The 26,847-nt window shown below is 42.8% G+C and overlaps 1 protein-coding gene across 6 annotated transcripts in view; it reads right to left on the bottom strand.

Annotated features, from left to right (window-relative positions):
* Positions 1 to 1,510: 1,510 nt before the first annotated feature.
* The window catches only part of KIAA1671 (KIAA1671 ortholog), a 216,437-nt gene continuing 191,100 nt past the window's right edge, over positions 1,511 to 26,847 (bottom strand). For all 6 annotated transcript variants that reach the window (XM_053589236.1, XM_053589240.1, XM_053589238.1 and 3 more), the window contains 5 exons: positions 15,115 to 15,289; positions 13,230 to 13,354; positions 10,473 to 10,615; positions 7,295 to 7,377; positions 1,511 to 5,930 (listed from right to left, as the gene is read on the bottom strand). In XM_053589236.1, coding sequence (XP_053445211.1) covers positions 7,299 to 7,377; positions 10,473 to 10,615; positions 13,230 to 13,354; positions 15,115 to 15,289 — 522 coding nt within the window. In that variant the 3' untranslated portion in view covers positions 1,511 to 5,930; positions 7,295 to 7,298. The remainder of the gene's footprint in view (positions 5,931 to 7,294; positions 7,378 to 10,472; positions 10,616 to 13,229; positions 13,355 to 15,114; positions 15,290 to 26,847) is intronic.

The raw sequence follows: 26,847 nt of genomic DNA, 5'->3' as shown, positions 1-26,847 counted from the left end.
TAGAAATAAAGGTGATCATGATGGTCATCTATTTATGCCCCCCCCCCAAATAGTGGGTCCAGGCATCTCTAAAGCACCTAACAAAGTATAATTTTGCCTCTGGTAGGTATTTAATAAATGATCATTGAATGAATAAAGTGATGACGGAGAAAAGGAAGGAATTGTTAAGCAACAAGTTTCTCCTTTGTTGTTATTCATTTTTGGCTGAAGTTCTCAAGTCAGTATAGAACTCAGTTATCCTGCCTAGAGGGTGAGGGTAGTGGGAGATGGGGTGACATCCACATTCCAGAGTCAAGACTTTAGGTGTTACTGTTACGTCAGAACTGCAGGCCCATCACTCGTCAGTGGAGAACCTTCTCTCCATCCGAGCGACAAGGAGATCACGTAAGCAAAGCACTCAGTGCAGTGCCTGTGACTTTATGCCTTTTATTCCAAGGATCCTGCCTACACTGACACTTCAAATCAGGGCGCTACTTCCTGCCGAAGCTCATGAAAAGTAGAGCTGGTTTTGACCCCTTAACTCAGGGTGCAATGGCCCTCAACTGGGGAGATGGAGCGGAAGACAGAGGTGGGGATGGCGTGGTTCCTCCATCATGTCCTTGAGGATCCTGAGGACCTACTACGTGCTCAGCATTTGCACGTGCCCCATCTCCTATCTCCAGACTTCCCAGCCTCCATACTACTGCCACTTGGGGTGGGGCAGGGGAGAGGGGAGAGGGCTGCCCTGGGCATTATAGGACAAGCAGCACCCCTTATCTGCACTTACTGATGCCCGTAGCATCTTCTCCCCTCCTTGTGATAAGCAAAAATGTCTCCTGTCATTGCCAGATGTCCCCTAAAAGGTATAATCCAGCCAGTTGAGAACCACTGCTTTAAACTCATACCCACTAATGTTGCTGCCACTACCCCACTGAGAACCAGTGCTTAAAGATATCCCAGGCTGGCCACGGTGACTGACACCTGTAGTCAGCACTTTAGGAGACTGAGGCAGGAGGATCACTTGAGGCCAGGAGTTGACACAGCAAGACCTCATCTCTACAAAAAATTTAAAATTTAGCCAGGCTTGGTGGCACATGCCTATCTCCCAACTAGTAGGGAGGCTGAGGCAGGAGGATGGCTTGAGCCCAGGAATTTGGGATTGCTGTGAGCTCTGATCAGGCCACTGCATTTTAGCGGATGGTGACTGAGAAGTATCCTGTCTCTTAAAAAAAAAAAAGAAAGAAAGAAAGAAAAGAAAGGAAGGAAGGAAGAAAAAGAGAGAGAGAGATCTCACAGCCATGAGGTGCTGGCAGCAGAATAAGGATTTAAGCACTTGTCAGTCTGACTGGAAATCCTGTCTTGTTTCCATGGCCTGACTCTGGATAGACACCTTCTCTCGGGACCCCAGCTATGCCCTCCAGCTGCCCCACCACAGCTCAGCAAAGAGACTGACTCAGCCAGCAGCAGGCAGGGCCTCATGCACGGGACACTCCTTTCATTCATTCACGTGTGGACACATCAACTTCTCCTGTGCAACTTGCTTCAAAGCTTTATTTGCTATTTTCATAGTCTGAATACAATGTCTTTGTACATGCAAAAGTCATCATGTGGTATTGCAGTCAACCAGATTTTTGACTGCTCTTCTGTGCATAGGAAACCTTTTTTACAGTTACAAAATATAAAAGCACTTGTAGACATCCAATATTCGTGAGGTCCCAGAAGGCCCCCCCTCCCTTTTTTTACATTAAAAATATAAGTTTTTCAAGATGAACACGGTTAGAGATTTTTTTCTGGGATTGGATAAAGTGCCTCTCGTCTGCCTTCCATTCAGAACTCCTAGAGCTTGTGAATTCATAAGGCAATTGCAAGAACACTGCAGTCCAGAAGCTTAACTTTGCTACACATTGAACTCAAGTCCTTCCTCTATCATGACTCAGATATCTGAGGAAGAACCAGAAGGCAGGTTAGGAAAATATATACTATATTTATATATATATTTCCATTCCCCACCCCATCTTACAAAGCATGTGGAGGGTCATAATTGTCAGAGAAGTGCAGGACTTGTAGGATTTAGGAAACAGCACAGTATAAAATATCTTCCATAATACAATATATTACTTTTGTGAGCCCCCTATTTACAAGATCTATAAGGCTATGTGGGATGAGATCATTGAAAAGCTCAAATTCTTCTTTAGACACAGCATAATTTTTAGCCAGCATGATGCCATCAGAGATTGTCAAGGAGCTGCCAGTCTGAGGCCTGGAAGATGTTACAGGACAGGCACAAGGGCAACTATTTAAGGAAATTCTGGGATGGCAAAGGGGACAGGCTGAGAGGTATTGCTGTTAAGGGTTAACTTGCCAGAGACCTCAAGGTGACTTTCCAGAGAAGAGGGCCTGGCTTTCTACCCCTCTTCCTGTAGAAGCCAAACCAGACCAAAATAGGGGTAGGGGGAGAAATCTCTAGAAAGGGGAAGATACCAAAGGAGACGCAGCCTGGCCTGGCACACTCGTGCTTCCTGCCACTTTGTGGCTCTAGGCTTCCAGAGCCTTGGCCTGCCAGGAATTTCAACAGAATGACTGCTTGCAGCACCTCGGCACCCCTTCTGGGTGTGGAGTGCATCCCGCCTGCTTCCAGGGGCTCCCTGCACGTCGGGAGTACCACCCTCCTACCCCACAGAACCATGATACCGGGGGCCCTGGCTGTCATGTTTAACACATGGTGGAGGGGAGGAAGGCACACTGAGAGGCCACAGAAAGTCTCCCCTTCACTACAGTGACTTGCTACAACTTAACATCTAAATGGTAGAGACAGGGGTACATTAACTTTGCCTTTGCACATAGTTCTCAGAGCCATCTAGGGGGCATATCATGATTAAAAAAAAAAAAATTGTTTTAAAGAACAGCTCAACCAGGCAGCCATGAGCATTGGGTGAGAGTAGCTGTGTTCTCCTGTAGGGAAATCATGCTGACAGCTTTTCTAAATCCCGTACTCAGCCGCTAAGGGTTACGACCTCGGGCTTATGCCTATGTTTGTTCTCACTCCTTAGGGATACCTGGAAGTTGGCCACACTTTGGGGGAAGCAGGAAGGACAACACGTTTGTCTGAAAGCATGTGACTTGGCTTGACCCCACCCCAGAAAATATCCTTATCCGATTGTCCTTTCCCTGAATCCTGGAAAACCTGCAGCTGCCATGTCAGCTTCATTCACAACCCCAAATGTCCCAAATACCACAAGGTTTCCCTTTCATGGGAATTTCGCTGGTGGGACTGATTCTCCCCAACGCTGATTTTTGAGACCTCACCATGGAATTTCACAGGCCAAAAGCCTGTTTCACGAGGCGAAGGGCCAGGAAGAAGCTTATCTACTGGAGGGGAAAAAGATACAGACTTACTAAAAGACCAGCTGTCAAAATGCTGATGTGCAAAGGGGCAGAGAGTGGGGGGAGGGATACTGATTGTACACACACAGGGATTTGCATTCTGCATAAGACTCATGTGTGGGCAGCCAAAGCCCCAGGGGGGAAGGTGACTTGATTGCACACAGGTATTAAGGCATATTTAAGTGAGTTTAAAAGAAGACAGATTTACAAAGAGGGCTCCAGGCAAAGAGCTCCCACAGTTCAGAAAGAGGAGAAATAAATAACCCATGGGCCCAGCTCTCTGCAAAGGCTCCAGAGCACTAGTCCCTTCTGGCCTCATTGTGTCGATCAGGAATAGGGCCCAGAGGTCATGTCTGCTTGGTGGTGCTGGAGGGACAAGGCTGCAGAAAGTGAAAGGAGCTGAAGCCCCTTCTGGGCTTGCCCTAGTCATACAAAGCAGGGATGGACTTTGTATGTCCTCATCAGCACGGAATTAAATGGGTTATTTCCAATCAAGGTGTGAGAGGCTAGGCAAAAGATCTTTTTTCTTTCCTGTCAGGTATTCTTGGACTAAAACACGACTAGTTGAGAAGAGAGAATTTTGCCTGGTGAGTATCAACATATTAAGCAGGTGCCTTCCTTCCTACTGCCTGAGGTGGTACCAAAGGGCCCTTTCTACCTGAAGGGAAGACTGTAGCCAGGAAAAGGAGTCAGGGCTGAAACATGAGGAGTTCATTTTAAAGGGGAGGGCGTCCCACTGACATGAAAAGCCATCACATCCAATTGTTATAAAACATGACTTGAATCTTTAAAAAAAATTAATGGAAGCAGTTCTTGGAAGAATTAAATCCCCAAATGGCCAAGACAACTGACCAACCCCTAGCTCAGCAAATGAAGAGGAGGCCAAGCAGGGCCAAGCACCCAAATCCAGATGCATGAGGCTTCTAGACACAAGGCCGGGTGCCGACAGGGCCAGCACACCACCCATGGGCAGGTGGGGGTGGAGGTGGGGGCCATGGCCCTGCAGGTGCTGTCCCTGGTGCTGAAACAACCCACACCAGGACCTGGGTGTTCCTCTTAACCTAGAGACAAACAGAGGACTGTTCACACCTATGAACAGAGGAGAGTTCACACCTATGAACTGCCCAAGCAACTCACAATGGGCGTCTCTCAGGCAAGGTTGGCACAAAGATTATGGCAACTCTAGGCATGGCATGTGGCCAGCCAAGCATATCTGGGATGTTTGCTGCAGCCTTGTGCTTTAGAAGTGAGAAGGCTGGTACTAAGGATTTCCAAAAAGGCCAGAGCAGAGAGTCTCTGGAAGCCCCCAGAGGTCTTGGAGATTCCCAGGAATGAGCTTATAGCTAACAAGAAAAAAGAGGCATGGCCAACCTAACATCATCTAGCACCCCGCACTTCTGTCCAGAATCCCTCACCTGGGGGGCTCCCCTGCAAAGAAGAGCTTCCATTAAGACTTGCATCTGAACCAAGGAAAGTGGGTGAAGTTAAGCACAGAAAAAATGAGGTGAGAAGAAACAAAAAAGTACCCCTCATTCACGCATTTGTTCTGAGGCCAATTTGGAACCACCAGCAGGCCAGGTTGTGTTCAAAAAAGACTCTACAGAGAGAAGAAGATCCCTAGGGCGGGTCTGACGTTAAGTGGCAAAGGCATTGCCATTGGGGCTGCAGTTTAGGAACCCTTGAGGCCGAGGGACAAAGGTCGCTCCACAGAAATCAGAGCTCCAATGAAGAGAAACCAGGAAAATATATGCAAGAGTGACAATTAAAATTCCTAAAATGCTTGGATAGGGACTAGATAACCTGAGGTGATTGGATACTTCAAAACAAACTATTCACACATCTTTCCTCCTGTCCTTTAACACGAAAACATATATATATGTCAAGTTTCAAAGAAAATTGGCTGAATTATTGCTTTTTCGCCTTCTAAAGCAGACAAAGGTGACATTAAATGACGCAGATCGACTATGCACACAGCCCTACTAGAAGGGTAAACAGTCTCGAAAGCATCGGGGAAGGTTTAAAAAACAGAACTGCTGATTCGTTGAGGAGAAGAAACTTGCCCCCAAAAGCAGTCAAACCCCCCATCCCGGTGGTAATACCTTGGACCAAGACTACAGCAGGAAAGGAACCATTTGACCTTCCTTGGAAATGTTCTTCCAAAAAAACACCTGCCCTGTGGTGAGGCAAAGAGGTGCTTTCACAATTCAGGTGTTTTTCAGAACAGAACAAGATAGTCCAGCCTCTCACTGATGTTTCCTGAAGGTGCTGAAGTTGTCTAAAGTGGGTAGAAATTTTCACATAAAAAGCAAAACAACCCGCATAGATGTTTTGGGGCAGCCTGGCTTCTTTTGCAGTCAGAAGTGCTTGCAGAGCATGGGTCTTCCCGTCTGGATCTGGGGAGGGCTTGCCAAGGGTAGGGGGCCACTGGACGGTGTCCTCCACCGAACAGGAAGGGCCCAGGCATGGAAGGAAGCGTGGTGCAGGAAGCAGCGGCAGCAGCTCGGCCTCCTCTGTGGGTTCTGACGGTTAAGGCTTCTGTTAATTAGACGCGTGGCAGAGTCCCCTGTCTGGAGAGGAAAGGAGAGTCCTGGTGTCAGCGGCAGGAACATTTGTCCTCATATCTCTCTGCTATCATACCTTAAAACCCTTTCTGATACGCATTAAGAAAGGCATCCCCAGAAGCCCGAGGCCAGGAAAGAAACTTTTGGGGGCAGGAGGTAGGAGAAGGCAAGGAAGGTGAAGGCAGCCTGACACAGTGGGATGAACGTGAAATTTAAGGTCAGGCCAGGGTTCCAGACTCAACTCTGAGCCTCAGTTTCCTTAAATGGGTCGCTGGAGGCTCAAATGAAATATCACATGTACTGTCTTAAACACAAAATAAATACAAGCCCCGATCCCCTAACCAAATCCCTTGAGCATAGATTTATTCACAAATTTACATTTTTATATTCAAGTCACGTATGACTTCTGGAATTGCAAGAGGTGTTCAACGTGACTCGTATTCATCTTTTGCTATCAGTACATACTGAGTATTACGATTTTAATACAGTTTTTTCCTTTCTTAAAATGTATATACATGTTACATGATGTTTTTATATATGCATGGGTTCATATGCATATGTTTTTCATGTAACATATATTATATACAAATTGTATAACACCCCCATAATCAAGGATACAATATACACCTACAATGTACTATAAATATGCATATAAAGTGGGGAAAATAGAGTCTAAATACATTACATCCACTCAGGTCAGGTTTTATCACCAGGTGAGTTATACAAAGAGCTTTGTTTTCAGAGCTTTTTGGAATGGGGGTTTGTGGATAAGGGATGGTGAGACACTCATGCTGATCTCATCAGCGCTGGCTCTGAGGATGCACACACTGTCCGCTCCTATGTGGACATAAACAGGCAGAGCTCAGTTAAGACTTTAGGCACCTTCTCAGTGGGCTCTGGGGACCCTTCTGCAATGTGGGCACTGCTGACCCATTTTACAGAAGAGGAAGCTAAAGTTCACAAAATGTTAAGTCATTTGGGATTTATACCAGGGCCTATCTAATCACTTGATGTTTTTAATATAGATTTTTCACTTTAATTTTTGATTACACCGGTGGTACATGAATACATTCCCCATGTGAAAACTGGAAACATTTCAGATGAAGCTAACCTCTGTTGTCTTGCTTTTCCACTTTATAAAGAGGGAATGAGATGCAGCAAGAAACACAGGCCAAATGCAAACAAAGCCAAAGACTCTTGGCCTGGTGCCTTTTCACCCACCCATTCTAGAATGCCCAGCTTTGTCCCTGAATGGAAACAGATGCTCAACACCCTCTTTATAGGAACTCGGAATCCCACCCCACCCCACACCTCTCCCCCTGCCCCCGCCTAAGTTCCCAGGTCTTCCTGCAGAGCACCTTTGTACCTACCTGGTCAAACTTGATTCTCATAAAGGCTTTGCCTCTTCTTGGATTTCAACTCCTTTAGCCACTGGGGAGAGGGCTCTTCTGACCTGAAACCACAAAGCCAGTGAGAGGCAAGTGTGCGTCAGACTGGGGGCTCCTGCAGGCAGGGCTGTGTGGTGCCAGGCTCTCCATCCCTGTGACAAGGCCTGGGCGGGACCGAGCACTTAGAGATGCAAAGATGCCCATATAGACATGACTAGTAAGCAGGAGAAATAAGCCGTCGTGTCCAACCATGGGGACTGTCACATAAATCATGACATATCCCTTCTATGAAATAATCTGCAGCTATAAAAATTCATCTTATATAAAATTACTGCCATCCATCCATTTGTCACCTACATAGCTAGCCATCCTTCTATCTAGCAGAGTAAATGCCTGCAGTGGTTAAGTTTTATGTGTCAACTTGGCTAGGCCACAGTACTCACATATTTGGACATTGTTCTAGAATGTTTCGCTGAAGGCACTTTTTTCTTAGATAAAATTAATATTTAAATCAGTAGGTGCTGAGTAAAGCAGGTTTTGAGGAGGGCCTCATCCAATCAGTTGAAGGACTTACTAGAAAAAGACTGACCTCCCAGGAAGAACGGAGAATTCTCCCAGGAGATAGCCTTTCAGATCCAAATTGCAACTCCAGGCTGATCTCCAGTCTTCTGGCTTAATCTGCAGATTTGGGACTAGCCAGCCTCCACAGCAGGGTAAGCCGATTCCTTAACGTCGGTCTCTCTCTGTATATATAAATGTATGGGGATGTGTATCTCTGTGTGTGTGTACGCATCTTCTGTTTCTCTAAAGAACTCTGAATAATACAAATCCCCACAATACACAGAAAGATATCTTTGGTTTACTGAATGTTAACAGTGATTGTTTTGTGGAGATGAGATTTGTCTTTTTAAAACTGAAGAACACAAAGTACTCAAATCGTATGTGCACAGCTCAGTGAATTTTCTCAAAGTGAACACATTTGAGTAACTACTATCAAATTGGTAATATTTTTGAGATGTGTTTTTTTACTTTCTACTTGGTAGTTTTCTGTGCTCTCAGAATTTCTTATAAATGAGAACATATCATTTTGACAAAACAAGAGTCATCACTCTTTAAAACTTTTATTCGAGAAAACATCATGCTTCGGAAGACTGTTTACTTCCTAAGCGTGAGGGAATGTTTACATAAACCACGAAGAAGGAATAGAAGCTGCTCACACTGGCTGTAATCGCAACTACATGGAAAAAAAAAAAAAAGGCAGGGCAGATCCCTGAGTATTGACAGTACAGGTCTTGGCAGGGCAGGATTATGGATGAATTTCTTTTCTGCTTTATAATTTTATACTTTCTAAAGTTTCTACAGAGAACAAGTACTGCTTTGATAATCAAACAGGACTTGACTTATTTTGATCTCAGAGAAAGTGCCTGACCTCATGGCCCTGTAGAGCTCAGGGAAATTGCTGACCTGGTTGGGGGTATGTTGGGGTGGGGGGGTCTGTGACTCAGGGGAAGAAGGATGAGGTGACTCTAGAGCTGTAGAGATGGGCCTTGAACTGCTATGCTTACAACCCTAGGAAAGAAGAGGAAGGGGGTGTCCTGCACAGACTCTAGGGTACCCCAGGGGTTAGCCAAACCTTGCCTAATAATAGCAGCACAAGCCCAGGCCTCCAGGGATGCCTCTGAGGCCCTAGTCTGGGGGCTCCTCCAGCCACAGAGAAACCTGACTGCCCTTGGCGGACTCTGGAGCCAGTCCTGCAAATCTGACATCTCAGCTATGGCCTGTCCCTCTCTACTTTTGCTTTCCACAGCCCACTCTGTGCTCTGGCAACACACACTGTCTGGGGCTCCCACGACAGACCAGGCCTCTCTGGGCCTTTGCACACACTATGGCTCCTGCCCTGGATTCCCTCTCACTGCCCCTCTGACTGGCTAAGACCTAACTGCTCAGCATGACTCAGATCAAGTGGAGATACTCTTGAAAGCCTTTTTTGGCACCTTTCCTCCTATGTCCATCCTGACGTCTTCCTTGATTGCAGGGATCAAAGGAAGAACCAGGTAGTAATTATTTTGGAGTTCATGGGCTACAGGGTGTCTGCTACTACTGTGGGCATGTTACTCCTGCCACACGGTTCATGTGAACATTCTGCAGTTCCAATATGAAAGCAGCCATAGACAATGCCCGGATACACGGTGTGGCTGTGTTCCAATAAAGCTTTATTTACAAAAACTGACAGTGAGCTGGATTTGGCCTGTGGGCCACAGTGTGCCAGCCCCTGCTCTGTCACAGCACTTATTAAAGCCCTAGTATCATAAACAGCCCCTAACGTTTACACATTAGCAGTGTAAGTAAGAGCTCATAGTAAGAGCTCCACTCTCCTTCAGTGGTGCTTCCGCACGCCAGGGTCCATGGCAAGGGAATTACACACATCCCTTTTCTGTCGTCACAACCACCTCAGAAGGTTAGGATGGTTAGTAAATCCGTTTTACAGAGGAAGAAACTGAGGCTTAGAGTGACTCTTCCCAGGTCATGTGGCTCTTAGGTGGCACAGCTGGAATTACACCCCAGCTGTGTGACCTTAGGCTCCATGTTCTTAACCTGAACCCCACTGCTGAGACACCCCAGTCTGAGAGGCCGGTGGGGCAGGAGCTGGGCTGTGCCCATCTCTGTACCAGGTGGGCCTAACCAGGACAGGGTGGCTGCTCCACAAAGAGCAGCTGAGCTGAGTGAAATCTATCTCATTCAACCTGGCTGTGTCCTTCCATCCACTTTCTCAATTCTCCCTGAGACCCCAAGACAAATACACTTCCCTGGAGGGAAAAAGGTTGGAGGAAGCCTCAATTTCCCCATCTGTCTGGAGAGGGAAAAACTAGATCAGTAGTCTTCTAACAGCAGAGCCCTGGTTTTCTGCGTAGGAGGTAGCAGGGTGGAGGGAAGAAGGGAGGCCGGCTGACCTCAATGCCAGCCTCATTTCCCCACCTCTGTTGTATTTTTTATAGTAGATACCAGAGAGCCGAGAGTTCATGTAAACAAATCCCTGTTGCTAGAGGAAAAAAATAGTTGAAACTCTCCTTTATTCATCTCCAAAAGTTACAAACATTTCTTACAAGTCCATCCTCAGTTTGGGAGGGGAGGGGCCCTCTCTCCCCAAGCCCCCCCTCACCTCTTGCCCTTCTCCGCACTGGAGGGCAGCACGCGACTGCTCAGCACCCCAGGCTGGAAGGGGGACTTGGGGGCCTTGGGCTGAGGGGCCCAGCTGGTGGCCTCGCCAGGACTGTCCACCTCTGGCCTCTTATGCAGCTGAGCCTGTGGAGAGAAGAGAGCTGAGTCTATAAACTGCCTTTTGTCTGGGGAAGGGCCCCATCCAGTGACACTGTCAGGCTTGGTGAGTCCTCTGCAAGCATAGGGCCCCCTGAGTCTGAATGAACTCAGGCAGGAAACTCAAAGGCTGAGAAAAATGAGAGGTCAGGCTGGTATTCCAGGCAGCTACCCTGGACCATCAAGATCAAATAATCACCCCAAATTCACAGTCATGTTCTCTGTCACTAAAAAGCCACTTTTTGTAGTGGCCTTAGCACACACAATGTTATCCTCCTGACAATCTACAAGGCATCCCAAACATTGCCCATAAAAGTTGCCATACGTAGGGCAAATGGAAAATAGTACAAAATTTTACAAAATACTCTCTAGGTGTCTGCCATCTCTTTGTAAAATTTCATAATGAATATTTTGTAAATAAAGGTACATTTAGCTTCAATTTCCCATTTCCCCTATGTATGGCAAATTTATGGCTGATGTTTGGAATACCCTGTAAACAAAGACAGTCAAAGGTTCAGTTCCATTAATTTCCTACTCCTGTAGCCACATAAATAAAAGGAAAAAATGAAGTATTTGATAGCTCATTAGAGTCCCACAGGAAAGTGGCAGCATGGGTTTTCACCCATCTTGGGAAGGTATGCTGAGAATGGATTCACTTAAGATGGTGTGCACAAAGTCCCCGAGGGGACCTAGGGGGAGAGTGTGGTGGTAGCATCTGTCTCTCGGGCCCCCAGCAACGGCAACCACCACTACTGTCTGCTGACAGCTCCTGAGCCTTAAAGTCTTCATTTGGACGCCCTGGGGCATAAAGTCTATGATAAATGTTGGCTCATTTCACATGTAAAAAATTCTTTTCAGGGTAGATCCTGGTTTTCTCCATTTTACAAAGGGGGAGTCTGAAGCTTGAAGCTTCGAGCAGTCTGCCCAAAGTCATAGCAGTTTTCAAGAACTGGGTTTCGTATTGTGTCTGCCCCATGCACAGCTCTGCAGCTCTTTCCAGAACAAGCCCTGCAGCCTCCTTGACGATTGCCTATGGCTGCCCATGGCCAAGACTTAACCCGAGTGAACAAGTGAACATGGCTGGCTGTTACCAGGCTCAAGAGGGCTGGGTTAGGATGAGCAGCAGGAGCCTTATTTTCTGCAGAGTGTAGTGGATTCCTGCTGTACACAGGGATCCAAGGATTTGCTCTAGGAGATACAATGTCCACACAGGAGCCCTGGGGCCTCTTCTCTGCCTCCTAAGTTATACTGTGTTATTAAGATTTCTTTTCTTTTTTCTTTTTCTTTTTTTGGAGATGGAGACTCACTCTGTCACCCTGGGTATAGTGCCAAGGCGTCATAGCTCACAACAACTTCAAACTCTTCGGCTCAAGCGATTTTCCTGCTTCAGCCTCCCAAGTACTACAGGCACCTGCCACAACATCTGGCTATTTTTCCATTTTTAGGGGAGTCTCACTCTTGATTAGGCTGGTCTTGTACTCCTGAGCTCAATCCATCCACCTCAGCCTTCCAAAATGCTACGATTACAGGTGAAGTATCATTTCTTTTGATGCTTAAAACAAAAAAAAGTTAGAAGATCTCTGGCGTAGTGTAGTGGCTGGAAGCTGTTCACATTTGCAGGGCCTGTAAAATCAATTATAGAGACCAGCATATACCCACTATTTATTGACTTTTTATCATGGTAAGAATACTAAGGGAGTAACAAATTCATGATCCTCCTCTGTGAGGTTGTTGTGGCCTGCAGAGAATAGGCAGAGTTGAGGGATTCTACAAAACAAACCCAGCTTTTTTGGCCTTAATTTATTCTTCAATAAAATGGGAGAGAACTACTTTTTGCAGGGTTCCTGAGGCCATAAAGTAAACTTGTGAGTGCCTGGGACAGAACAGGAGGGGCGAAAGTGCATAAAGTAAGTACCATTTGATCCGAGAACTATGAGAGATGCTTGTTGGACCCGGAGGTGGGAGGAGGAAGGCAGTCCATGACCTAGTGGGCATTCCGGCCTAATTCAAGAGAGTGCACCGTGGTCCCAGTGATGTCTTCCCTGGTCCTTTGGTATCGAAACAATCATTTTCTGTGCCTACCTCCCCTAGCAGACTGGATTCCTTAAAAGCCTCAGAAGGCTAGGTTTGTTCACTCTGTTTTCCAGACACCCAGCACTGGGCCAGATTGCTAAAATGGATTATTAGCCCACTTTATGGATAAGTAAACTGAGGCTTAGCAGTGAGACCAAACAGAGCAGGATGTTTAGAGGCTGAGGAAAGACAGAGAGTAGAGATTAAGCAACACAAGGCCACTGGTGAAATCCAAGTAAGTTAATAGTATTGCACCAAGACCAATTTCCTAATTTTGACAATGTGCTATGTTCACGTGAGGAACCATCACTGGGCAAAGTTGAGTGAAGGGTACATGGAAATTCTTGTACTATTCTTGCAATCTCCTTTGAGTTGCAAACTATTCCAAAAATAAGAAAGAAGGAAGAAAGGAAGACAGGAGGAGAGGAGAGAAGGAAGGAGGGGAGGGAGGGAGGGAGAACTCTGCTCTTTTTGCTGCTGTGGTCAAGGACCGTGGCCGCCAGGTGACTCTTGGTGAGAGGTTTGGTACCTTTAGCACTGCCGGATCCACTCCTGGTAACACCGGTGTCCTGTGAGGATGGCTGACTGGTGTCCTCTCAGCCCTAGATGGCTTCTCCTCCTCATCTGACTCCTCCTTCCTGGGTGATTTCTCTTCTGTTGTAAAGAAAAGGGCACTGAAGTCACTGGCTGTAATGAAGCCCACACGACAGACAACTTTGCACACAGCATCCCACGCAAAACTCGACAGCCCTGCACAGAAGATACCACCAACCCATCTTACAGACAAGGACAAACCCAGGTGCTCTGCTTTTATGCCCTCCCTTTGTCATAACCCTGCCTCTTGCCAGGTGATACTGATCACAGGCAGAGTAGGAAAGTTTTCTCTTGAGGGAAGGCACAGTCAGCCCCGCCTACCGGGCCCCTGGCTCGGTCCAAGTCAGAGAGATGGAAGGAAATCTCTGGCAGAGGCAGGGAAGGGGCCAGGAATGTGTTCAGCCCACAACATGCTGGGTTATGCTCTTAGGAAGAGGGTGGAGAGCACTGGGTGTCTTGTGAAGAGTGGCCCAAAGGTGGACCCAGAAACCACTTTCTTTCCCCCTCAAGCTTGTCCTTCCAGGATAACACCCAGGATAATTCCCATGCTTGAGGCTGAATACATCACCCATGCAAGAGACTTTCAGGTGTGAAGGATGAGGAATTTCAACCTCCTGATACCTGGACAATGGTAAGGGGTAGGTCAGGGGGTGGGGGGGCCAAAGCAGGGCCTGGTGGTCTGGAGAGCCCAAGCTAAGCAGGGAACTGAGGCACACTTGGAAAGCACAGGCCTCAGCCTTCCCCAGCCCCTGGATGCCATGTCCCAGCTGAGGGCACAGTGTGCTTTTGTCCGTCATTTGGTATTCATTTGCTCCAGGCAGCGTGGCTCAGAAAACTAAGAATGTATGCAAGGAAAAGTCTCACTCAAGGTGCTTAAACATTTCCTTTAATAACAAAAATGGAATGGGAGAGCGACAGAGAACTCTCCAAGTATTTGTTAGAGGTGCCTGGTCAGAAGCAGTGCCTCTCACTCAGCTCAGTCTGGTTTGACATTCTACTGGAGCCACCACTAAACCACCAAGGAATAAAATCACCCATAATGGTTTTGGGGGAACTTAGTGGGGAAGTAAGCTGCCACAGGTTCCACCATAAGAAGAAATTTTGTTTCTTAAATATTAAGAATAAACTTGTTAGAAAAAAAACAAAACAAAAATCTTTCAAGGCTCTCCATGTAGCAAAGCTTCAAGGACTTCCATGACCTGGTCCCTTGCCTACCTTTTCAGTATAATTCTTGCTAATCCCAGCTCGAGTGACACTAAACTGTTTAAAGATGCTCCTGCCACATACACACAATGTTCTTCCCATACCTCTTGTCCTTTTGACCCTGTTAATACTTCTGCCTGGAATATTCTTCCCTAGCTAATTCTTATGTGTTCTTCAAGATTCAGCTCAAGTTTTGACCTGAAATGCAGCCAAGGCAACCCTTAGAGGAAAATACATAGCCATCAATAATTTACTATAAAACAAAAAAGAATGATAATAAATGATGTCTCAACTCAAGAATCTACAAAAATACCAGCAAGCAAACCTAAAGAAAGTATTAAGGTGAATTCAACAAGGATAAAAACAGAATAATGAAACCCAATTAAATTATGTCTCTGTCGTTTGTAACTCAAACAGCCTCAACTAATATATCATCCCTCAAAACATTTTTTTTACCTAGTTTCTGGTAAGTTCTGCAGACCAAGAAATCAATTTCCTGTGTAATTGTGTTCTTATGTTCTAAAGCCTTCTAAATTGGGAAGTTCTTCCCAGGGCTTAACCTAAATCCTTCCTGCTGTTCAGTGTGGTGTCTGGGAGAAGAGAAGGACTGAGCATACCGGTTGAGTCCTTGAACATCCACTTGTTGTCAGTCTCTTCCTCTAAGGGAAACCTGCTCTCCGACTCACTGACGCGGCTGCGCCGGAGGGAGTGGGAGATGGGAGCCCGGCGGCGGCTTCTCTTGCTGAGTTGCACCCGGGTCTTGAGGGCACTTGAGTCGAGGACTGAGGTTTGCTTTAGGGGTGGAAGGGAAAAAGAGGGGTAAAAAGGAAGGGAACCATCAATCGAGGGCACCACCCCAGGGGGCTGTGTATAGTTCAGTTGATATATGAGAGGCTGTTCAGGTGGCACATGGGCCAGTGTTTTTGCATTTTCATAGTAATCTAAACACCTAAGCCTACATTTGTCCATAAAACATACCATACAGGCTGATGAAAAGAATCAGGTAGACAATGAACCCGAGTCTCCTAGCACAGTGCTTGGCACATAATAGTTACAGCATGGAAATGCCTTTCCCCCCTGCCTGGTGACATCATATCAGCATGTAACCTAGGGCAATACTTGGTACACAGTAGGTGCTCAATAAATGTTTATTTGTTTTTTGAATCAATAATGGGATTTGCCATCTAACGAAGTATATAAACTGTATTCAGAGTCCCTGAGCTGACAGGTTCAGATCCCTCCTGAACTCACATAGGGCGTGGGTGGGAAGGATGGAGCAACCTGCTAAACACCAGGCTTTCACTTTCAAGCATCCCTGAAGACTAACACTCTGAGCCAAGGCAAGAGAAGGAAATTGAAGTCGAAAGGGCATCCAAATGGGAGCAGAGGAGGTCAAACTCTGCCTCTTTGCTGATGATATGATCTTAGAGAACCCCAAAGACTCACCCACAAGACTCCTGGAAGTCCTCAAAAAATACAGTAATGTCTCAGGATATAAAATCAATGTCCACAAGTCAGTAGCCTTTGCATACTCCAATAACAGCAGAGATGAGAGGCTAATTAAGGACACAACTCCCTTCACCATAGCTTCAAACAAAATGAAATACCTAGGACTATACCTAACAAAAGACGTGAAGGGCCTCTATGAAGAAAATTATGAAACCCTATAAAAGGAAATAGCAGAGGATATTAAAAAATGGAAGAACATACCATGCTCACGGCTGAGAAGAATCAACTTTGTTAAAATGGCTATAACTTCCCAAAGCAATCTACCTATTCAATGCCATCCCTATTAACATACCAGCATCGTGCTTTCAAGACTTGGAAAAAATGATTCTGCGTTCTGTATGGAATCAGAAAAAAACCCATATAGCTAAGGCAGTTCTTAGTAATAAAAACAAAGCTGGGGGCATCACCATACCAGATTTTAGACTGTACTACAAAGCCATAGTGGTCAAGACAGCATGGTACTGGCACAAAAATAGAGACATAGACACTTGGAATCGAATACAAAACCAGGAAATGAAACTAACATCTTACAACCACCTAATCTTCGATAAACCAAACAAGAACATACCTTGGGGGAAAGACTCCCTATTCAATAAATGGTGCTTGGGAAAACTGGATATCTAAATGTAGAAGACTGAAGCTGGACCCACACCTTTCTCCACTCACAAAAATTGATTCAAGATGGATAAAAAACCTAAATTTAAGGCATGAAACAATAAAAATCCTCAAAGAAAGCAGAGGAAGAACACTGGAAGATATCGGGCTGGGGAAAGATTTTATGAAGAAGACTGCCATGGCAATTGCAACAACAACAAAAATAAACAAATGGGACTTAAAAAACTGAAAAGCTTTTGTATACCTAAAGAGACAACAACCAAAGCAAATAGACAAGCTATACAATGGGAAAGGATATTTGCATATTTTGAATCAGACAAAAGCTTGATAACTAAGATCTATAGAGAACTCAAATTAATCCACATGAAAAAAGCCAACAATCCCATATATCAATGGGCAAGAGACATGAATAGAACCTTCTCTAAAGAAGACAGACGAATGGCTAACAAACATATGAAAAAATGTTCATCATGCCTATATATTAGAGAAATGTAAATCAAAATCACCCTGAGATACCATGTAACCCCAGTGAGAATGGCCCACATGACAAAATCTCAAAACTGCAGATGCTCGTATAGATGTGGAGAGAAAGGAACAGTTTACACTGCTGGTGGGACTGCAAACTAATACAACCTTTTTGGAAGGAAATACAGAGAATCCTTAAAGAACTCCAGCTAGACCTCCCATTTGATCCTGCAACCCTATTACTGGGAATCTACTCAGAAGGAAAAAAATTCTTTTAGCACAAGGACACTTGTACTAGACTGTTTATTGCAGCTCAATTTACAATCGCCAAAATGTGGAAACAGCCTAAATGCCCACCAACCCAGGACTGGATTAACAAGCTGTGGTATATGTATACCATGGAATACTATTCAGCCGCTAAAAAAGATGGAACGGAAGTGGAAAGACGGAAGTGGAATACTGTATTCTTTTTTTTTTTCTTTTTTATTGTTGGGGATTCATTGAGAGTACAATAAGCCAGGTTACACTGATTGCAATTGTTAGGCAAAGTCCCTCCTGCAATCATGTCTTGCCCCCATAAAGTGTGACACACACCAAGGGCCCACCCCCCTCCCTCTTTCTGCTTTTCCTCCCCCCCATAACCTTAATTGTCCTCATATCAGAATTGAGTACATAGGATTCATGCTTCTCCATTCTTGTGATGCTTTACTAAGAATAATGTCTTCCACTTCCATACAGGTTAATACAAAGGATGTAAACTCTCCATTTTTTTTAATAGCTGAATAGTATTCCATGGTATACATATACCACAGCTTGTTAATCCATTCCTGGGTTGGTGGGCATTTAGGCTGTTTCCACATTTTGGCGATTGTAAATTGAGCTGCAATAAACAGTCTAGTACAAGTGTCCTTATGATAAAAGGATTTCTTTCCTTCTGGGTAGATGCCCAGTAATGGGATTGCAGGATCAAATGGGAGGTCTAGCTTGAGTGCTTTGAGGTTTCTCCATTCTTCCTTCCAGAAAGGTTGTACTAGTTTGCAGTCCCACCAGCAGTGTAAAAGTGTTCCCTTCTCTCCACATCCACGCCAGCATCTGCAGTTTTGAGATTTTGTGATGTGGGCCATTCTCACTGGGGTTAGATGATATCTCAGGGTTGTTTTGATTTGCATTTCTCTAATATATAGAGATGATGAACATTTTTTCATGTGTTTGTTAGCCATTCGTCTGTCATCTTTAGAGAAAGTTCTATTCATGTCTCTTGCCCATTGATATATGGGATTGTTGGCTTTTTTCATGTGGATTAATTTGAGTTCTCCATAGATCCTAGTTATCAAGCTTTTGTCTGATTCAAAATATGCAAATATCCTTTCCCATTGTGTAGGTTGTCTCTTTGCTTTGGTTATTGTGTCCTTAGCTGTACAGAAGCTTTTCAGTTTAATGAAGTCCCATTTGTTTATTTTTGTTGTTGCTGCAATTGCCATGGCAGTCTTCTTCATGAAGTCTTCCCCCAGGCCAATATCTTCCAGTGTTTTTCCTATGCTTTCTTGGAGGATTTTTACTGTTTTATGCCTTAAATTTAAGTCCTTTATCCATCTTGAATCAATTTTTGTGAGTGGGGAAAGGTGCGGATCCAGTTTCAGCCTTTTACATGTGGACATCCAGTTCTCCCAACACCATTTGTTGAATAGGGAGTCTTTCCCCCAAGGTAAGTTCTTGTTTGGTTTATCAAAGATTAGGTGGTTGTAAGATGTTAGTTTCATTTCTTGGTTTTCAATTCGATTCCAAGTGTCTATGTCTCTATTTTTGTGCCAGTAACATGCTGTCTTGACCACTATGGCTTTGTAGTACAGACTAAAATCTGGTATGCTGATGCCCCCAGCTTTATTTTTATTACTAAGAACTGCTTTAGCTATACGGGGTTTTTTCTGGTTCCATACAAAACGCAGAACCATTTTTTCCAAATCGTGAAAGTACGATGTTGGTATTTTGATAGGAATGGCATTGAATAGGCAGATTGCTTTAGGAAGTATAGACATTTTAACAATGTTGATTCTTCCCATCCATGAGCATGGTATGTTCTTCCATTTGTTAATATCCTCTGCTATTTCCTTTCTGAGGATTTCATAGTTTTCTTTATAGAGGTCCTTCACCTCCTTCGTTAGGTATACTCCTAGGTATTTCATTTTCTTTGAAACTATGGTGAAGGGAGTTGTGTCCTTAATTAGCTTTTCATCTTGACTGTTATTGGTGTACACAAAGGCTACTGACTTGTGGACATTGATTTTATATCCTGAAACATTACTGTATTTTTTGATGACTTCTAGGAGTCTTGTGGTTGAGTCTTTGGGGTGCTCTAAGTATAAGATCATGTCGTCAGCAAAGAGGGAGAGTTTGACCTCCTCTGCTCCCATTTGGATTCCCTTTATTTCCTTATCTTGCCTAATTGTATTGGCAAGAACTTCCAGCACTATGTTGAACAGTAAAGGTGACAGAGGACAACCTTGTCTGGTTTCAATTCTAAGAGGAAAAGCTTTCAGTTTTACTACATTCAGTAAAATATTAGCTGTGGGTTTGTCATAGATAGCTTCAATCAGTTTTAGAAATGTGCCACCTATGCCTATACTCTTCAGTGTTCTAATTAGAAAAGGATGCTGGATTTTATCAAATGCTTTTTCTGCATCTATTGAGAGGATCATATGATCTTTATTTGTGCCTCTGTTAATATGGTGGATAACATTTATGGACCTGCGTATGTTAAACCAGCCTTGCATCCCTGGGATGAAGCCTACTTGATCATGATGAATGACTTTTTTTTTTTCTTTTTTTATTGTTGGGGATTCATTGAGGGTACAATAAGCTAGGTTACACTGATTGCAATTATTAGGAAAAATCCCTCTTGCAATCATGTCTTGCCCCCATAAAGTGTAACACACACCAAGGCCCCACCCACCTCCCTCCTTCCCTCTTTGTTTCCCCCCCCATAACCATAATTGTCATTAATTGTCCTCATATCAAAATTGAGTACATAGGATTCATGCTTCTCCATTCTTGTGATGCTTTACTAAGAATAATGTCTTCCACGTCCATCCAGGTTAATACGAAGGATGTAAAGTCTCCATTTTTTTTAATGGCTGAATAGTATTCCATGGTATACATATACCACGGCTTGTTAATCCAGTCCTGGGTTGGTGGGCATTTAGGCTGTTTCCACATTTTGGCGATTGTAAATTGAGCTGCAATAAACAGTCTAGTACAAGTGTCCTTATGATAAAAGGATTTCTTTCCTTCTGGGTAGATGCCCAGTAATGGGATTGCAGGATCAAATGGGAGGTCTAGCTTGAGTGCTTTGAGGTTTCTCCATACTTCCTTCCAGAAAGGTTGTACTAGTTTGCAGTCCCACCAGCAGTGTAAAAGTGTTCCCTTCTCTCCACATCCATGCCAGCATCTGTGGTTTTGAGATTTTGTGATGTGGGCCATTCTCACTGGGGTTAGATGATATCTCAGGGTTGTTTTGATTTGCATTTCTCTAATATATAGAGATGACGAACATTTTTTCATGTGTTTGTTAGCCATTCGTCTGTCATCTTTAGAGAAAGTTCTATTCATGTCTCTTGCCCATTGATATATGGGATTGTTGGCTTTTTCCATGTGGATTAATTTGAGTTCTCCATAGATCCTAGTTATCAAGCTTTTGTCTGATTCAAAATATGCAAATATCCTTTCCCATTGTGTAGGTTGTCTCTTTGCTTTGGTTATTGTCTCCTTAGCTGTACAGAAGCTTTTCAGTTTAATGAAGTCCCATTTGTTTATTTTTGTTGTTGTTGCAATTGCCATGGCAGTCTTCTTCATGAAGTTTTTCCCCAGGCCAATATCTTCCAGTGTTTTTCCTATGCTTTCTTGGAGGATTTTTATTGTTTCATGCCTTAAATTTAAGTCCTTTATCCATCTTGAATCGATTTTTGTGAGTGGGGAAAGGTGTGGGTCCAGTTTCAGTCTTTTACATGTAGACGTCCAGTTCTCCCAACACCATTTATTGAATAGGGAGTCTTTCCCCCGAGGAATGTTCTTGTTTGGTTTATCAAAGATTAGGTGGTTGTAAAATGTTAGTTTCATTTCTTGGTTTTCAATTCGATTCCAAGTGTCTATGTCTCTGTTTTTGTGCCAGTACCATGCTGTCTTGACCACTATGGCTTTGTAGTACAGACTAAAATCTGGTATGCTGATGCCCCCAGCTTTATTTTTGTTACAGAGAACTGCCTTAGCTATACGGGTTTTTTTCCGGTTCCATACAAAATGCAGAATCATTTTTTCCAAATCTTGAAAGTACAATATTGGTATTTTGATTCAATGGCATTGAATAGGTAGATTGCTTTGGGAAGTATAGACATTTTAACAATGTTGATTCTTCCCATCCATGAGCATGGTATGTTCTTCCATTTGTTAATATCCTCTGCTATTTCCTTTCTGAGGATTTCATAGTTTTCTTTATAGAGGTCCTTCACCTCCTTCATTAGGTATACTCCTAGGTATTTCATTTTCTTTGAAACTATGGTGAAGGGAGTTGTGTCCTTAATTAGCTTCTCATCTTGACTGTTATTGGTGTACACAAAGGCTACTGACTTGTGGACATTGATTTTATATCCTGAAACATTACTGTATTTTTTGATGACTTCTAGGAGTCTTGTGGTTGAGTCTTTGGGGTTCTCTAAGTATAAGATCATGTCGTCAGCAAAGAGGGAGAGTTTGACCTCCTCTGCTCCCATTTGGATTCCCTTTATTTCCTTATCTTGCCTAATTGTATTGGCTAGAACTTCCAGCACTACGTTGAATAGTAAAGGTGACAGAGGACAACCTTGTCTGGTTCCAGTTCTAAGAGGAAAAGCTTTCAGTTTTACTCCATTCAGTAAAATATTGGCTGTGGGTTTGTCATAGATAGCTTCAATCAGTTTTAGAAATGTGCCACCTATGCCTATACTCTTCAGTGTTCTAATTAGAAAAGGATGCTGGATTTTATCAAATGCTTTTTCTGCATCTATTGAGAGGATCATGTGATCTTTATTTTTGCCTCTGTTAATATGGTGGATAACGTTTATAGACTTGCGTATGTTAAACCAGCCTTGCATCCCTGGGATGAAGCCTACTTGATCATGATGAATGACTTTTTTGATGATAAGCTGTAATCTATTGGCTAGGATTTTGTTGAGAATTTTTGCGTCTATGTTCATGAGTGAGATTGGTCTGAAATTCTCCTTTTTGTTTGGGTCTTTTCCTGGTTTTGGTATCAGGGTGATGTTTGCTTCATAGAATGTGTTGGGGAAGATTCCTTCTTCCTCAATTTTTTGGAATAATTTCTGCAGTACAGGAATAAGCTCTTCCTTGAAGGTTTGATAGAATTCTGGAGTGAAGCCATCTGGACCAGGGCATTTTTTGGTTGGAAGATTTTTTATTGTTTCTTTGATCTCAGTGCTTGAAATTGGTCTGTTCAGGAGCTCTATTTCTTCCTGGCTGAGTCTAGGGAGAGGGTGTGATTCCAAATATTGATCCATTTCTTTCACATTGTTAAATTTCTGGGCATAGAGTTTCTGGTAGTATTCAGAGATGATCTCTTGTATCTCTGTGGGATCAGTTGTTATTTCCCCTTTATCCTTTCTGATTGAGGTTACTAGAGATTTTACTTTTCTATTCCTCATTAGTCTGGCCAATGGTTTATCTATTTTATTTATTTTTTCAAAAAACCAACTCCTTGTTTCATTAATTTTCTGAATGATTCTTTTGTTTTCAATTTCATTGATCTCTGATTTGATTTTGTATATTTCTTTTCTTCTACTGAGTTTAGGCTTAGATTGTTCTTCTTTTTCCAATTCCATAAGATCTCTTGTGAGATTGTTGATGTGTTCTCTTTCTGTTTTTCGAATGTAGGCATCTAAAGCGATGAATTTTCCTCTCAAAACTGCTTTTGCAGTATCCCACAGGTTTTGGTATCTTGTGTCTTCATTGTTGTTATGCTCAAGGAAGTTAATGATTTCCTGTTTTATTTCTTCCTGCACCCATCTGTTATTCAACAGAAGATTGTTTAATTTCCATGCCTTTGGGTGGGGTCGAGCATTTTTGTTAGAGTTGAGTTCCACCTGTAGTGCCTTATTGTCTGAGAAGATGAATGACTTTTTTGATGATAAGGTGTAATCTATTGGCTAGGATTTTGTTGAGAATTTTTGCATCTATATTCATGAGTGAGATTGGTCTGAAATTCTCCTTTTTGGTTGGGTCTTTTCCTGGTTTTGGTATCAGGGTGATGTTTGCTTCATAGAATGTGTTGGGGAAGATTCCTTCTTCCTCAATTTTTTGGAATAATTTCTGCAGTACAGGAATAAGCTCTTCCTTGAAGGTTTGATAGAATTCTGGTGTGAAGCCATCTGGACCAGGGCATTTTTTGGTTGGAAGATTTTTTATTGTTTCTTTAATCTCAGTGCTTGAAATTGGTCTGTTCAGGAGCTCTATTTCTTCCTGGCTAAGTCTAGGGAAAGGGTGTGATTCCAAATATTGATCCATTTCCTTCACATTGTCAAATTTCTGGGCATAGAGTTTCTGGTAGTATTCAGAGATGATCTCTTGTATCTCTGTGGGATCAGTTGTTATTTCCCCTTTATCATTTCTGATTGAGGTTACTAGAGATTTTACTTTTCTATTTCTTGTTAGTCTGACCAATGGTTTATCTATTTTATTTATTTTTTCAAAAAACCAACTCCTTGTTTCATTAATTTTCTGAATGATTCTTTTGTTTTCAATTTCATTGATCTCTGATTTGATTTTGGATATTTCTTTTCTTCTACTGAGTTTAGGCTTAGAGTGTTCTTCTTTTTCCAATTCCATAAGATGGCTTGTGAGATTGTTGATGTGCTCTCTTTCTGTTTTTCGAATGTAGGAGTCTAAAGCCATGAATTTTCCTCTCAAACTGCTTTTGCAGTATCCCACAGGTTTTGGTAGCTTATGTCTTCATTGTTGTTATGCTCAAAGAAGTTGATGATTTCCTGTTTTATTTCTTCCTGCACCCTTTTGTTATTCAACAGAAGATTGTTTAATTTCCATGCCTTTGTGTGGGGTGGAGCGTTTTTGTTAGAGTTGAGTTCCACCTTTAGTGCCTTATGGTCTGAGAAGATACAAAGTAAAATTTCAATTCTTTTGATTCTGTTGATATTTGTTTTGTGTCCCAGGATATGATCAATTTTGGAGAATGTTCCATGGGGTGATGAGAAGAATGTATATTCTTTATCTTTGGGATGGAGTGTTCTATATGCGTCTATCAAGCACAGTTGTTCTAAGGTCTCATTTAAATCTCTTATATCTTTGTTTAATTTCTGTTTAGAGGATTTGTCCAGCTCTGTAAGAGGAGTGTTAAAGTCCCCTGTAATTATGGTATTATCAGATATCATATTGTTCAGACTGAGTAAGGTCTGTTTCAAGAATCTGGGAGCATTTAAATTGGGCGTATAAATATTTAGAATTGAAATGTCTTCTTGTTGTATTTTTCCCTTGACCAATATAAAGTGACCATCTTTGTCTTTTTTGACTTTAGTTGCTTTAAATCCACATGTATCTGAAAATAAGATTGCAAGTCCTTTTTTCTTCTGAATTCCATTTGCCTGAAAAATTGTCTTCCAACCCTTGACTCGGAGTTTTAATTTGTCTTTTGAAGCCAGGTGTGTTTCTTGCAGACACTAGATGGATGGCTTGTGTTTTTTAATCCAGTCAGCCAATCTATGTCTCTTCAGTGGGGAATTCAAGCCATTAACATTTATTGAAATAACTGATAAGTGTGGTATTATTCTATTTGTCTTATTTTGTGAGAGTCCATTGATTAGTTTTATCTTTTGCATCAGTGTGGAGGTTAGGTTCTGTCCTTTAATATCTGAGTTCTTACTTTGCTGCTGATCCATTGTGATGGTCAGTGTGTAGAACAGGTTGAAGTATTTCCTGTAGATCTGGTCTTGTTGTGGCAAATTTCCTCAATGTTTGTATATCCGTAAATGATTTGATTTCTCCGTCAATTTTAAAGCTTAGATTAAGCAGGATACAGAATTCTGGGCTGGAAATTGTTCTGTTTAAGTAGATTAAAGGTAGATGACCATTGTCTTCTTGCTTGGAAGTTTCATTAGAGAAGTCTGCGGTCACTGATGGATTTGCCCCTGTAAGTCAACTGGCGCTTACTCCTGGCAGCTTGCAGAATCTTTTCTTTTGTCTTGACTTTGGACAGGTTCATCACAATGTGTCTTGGAGAAGCTTGGTTAGAGTTGAGGCGACCTGGGGTCCGATATCCCTCTGAAAGCAGTATGTCAGTATCTTTGGTGATATTTGGGAAATTTTCTTTTATAATATTCTCTAGTATGGCTTCCATTCCTCTGGGGCATTCTTCTTCCCCTTCTGGGATTCCTATAACTCGTATGTTGGAATGCTTCATAAAGTCCCGTAATTCTGACAGTGAACGTTCTGCTTTCTCTCTCTTCTTTTCTGCCTCTTTTACTATCTAAGTTATCTCAAGAACTTTGTCTTCTACCTCTAAAATTCTTTCCTCTGCATGGTATAACCTGTTGCTGATACTTTCCATTGCATCTTTAAGTTCCCTAATTGACTGTTTCAGTTCCTTCAGCTCTGCTATATCCTTTCTATATTCTTCATATCGTTCATCTCTTATTTGATTCTGTTTTTGTATTTCCTTTTGGTTATTTTCCACTTTATTAGCAGTTTCCTTTATCATTTCCATCATTTCTTTCAGTGTTTTCATCATGTGTATTCTAAATTTCCTTTATGTCATTCCTAACATTTCTTTATTGGTGGAATCCTCTGCAGTAGCTACCTCATGGTCCCTTGGCGGGGTTGTTCTGGACTGGTTCTTCATGTTGCCTGGAGTTTTCTGCTGATTCTTCCTCATGAGTGATTTCTTTTATCTGTTTCCTTGCCCTAATTTTCCTTTCACTTCCTCTTGCTCTTTAAGTTCTCGTGCCTGTGGACTAAGGTTTTGATGAGTCCTTTTGGTACAGGACCAGAAGGATGAGAAGGTTGAAGAGCAAGAAAGGGATGAAAGAAAGGAGGAATGAGCGAAAAGGAAAAATAGATAGAGAAAGGAGAGGGGGTGGGTAAAAGGAATATTGACAAAAAGAAGAGAGGCACAGAAAGAGGGAGACAGAGCAATATAGGTGTACAGTAGAGTACTTTGACACAACCTTAAAAAAAAACCTAACCTTCTGGAGGGTGGTTCCCTTGAGGTCAGCATCTCTTTGCTAACCTGGTCTGACACAGTACTCCACCTCCACCAAGTAGAGAGGAAAGACAAAAATGCTATAAATCAAACCAAAACATGCAAACAGAAAACTTTACGGGATAAAATTGGGTGAAAAACCAAATAATAGTGGTAGAAACACTAGCAAAAATGAAGTTCTAGTTATTGAAAAAGGCAGCAATGGGAAAGTATAATTACACTAGAAAAATTGAGAAAGCAAAAAAAATTTGAAATTAAAAAACAAAAAAAAAATCAAAATAAACATAAAAACAACCAAACCAAAATAACAGAAAAAAAAAAAACAAAAAACACAACCAAAAACAAAGCAGTATGTATATGTTGTTGAATATTGTCTGGGCAACACGTGGCCTCCTGGGGTATGAGCGTTAATCACAGTGCTGATACGACTGGAGGCTACAGATTTCTCCAACCCCAGCAAGTAGACACCCTAAATCTCTCTTCAGCGCTCTTAAAAGACACTTTGAAC

Source organism: Nycticebus coucang, chromosome 4, assembly GCF_027406575.1.
Source record: "Nycticebus coucang isolate mNycCou1 chromosome 4, mNycCou1.pri, whole genome shotgun sequence".
NCBI classification, from domain to species: Eukaryota; Metazoa; Chordata; class Mammalia; order Primates; family Lorisidae; genus Nycticebus; species Nycticebus coucang.
This window is presented reverse-complemented; position numbering and strand designations above follow the sequence as displayed.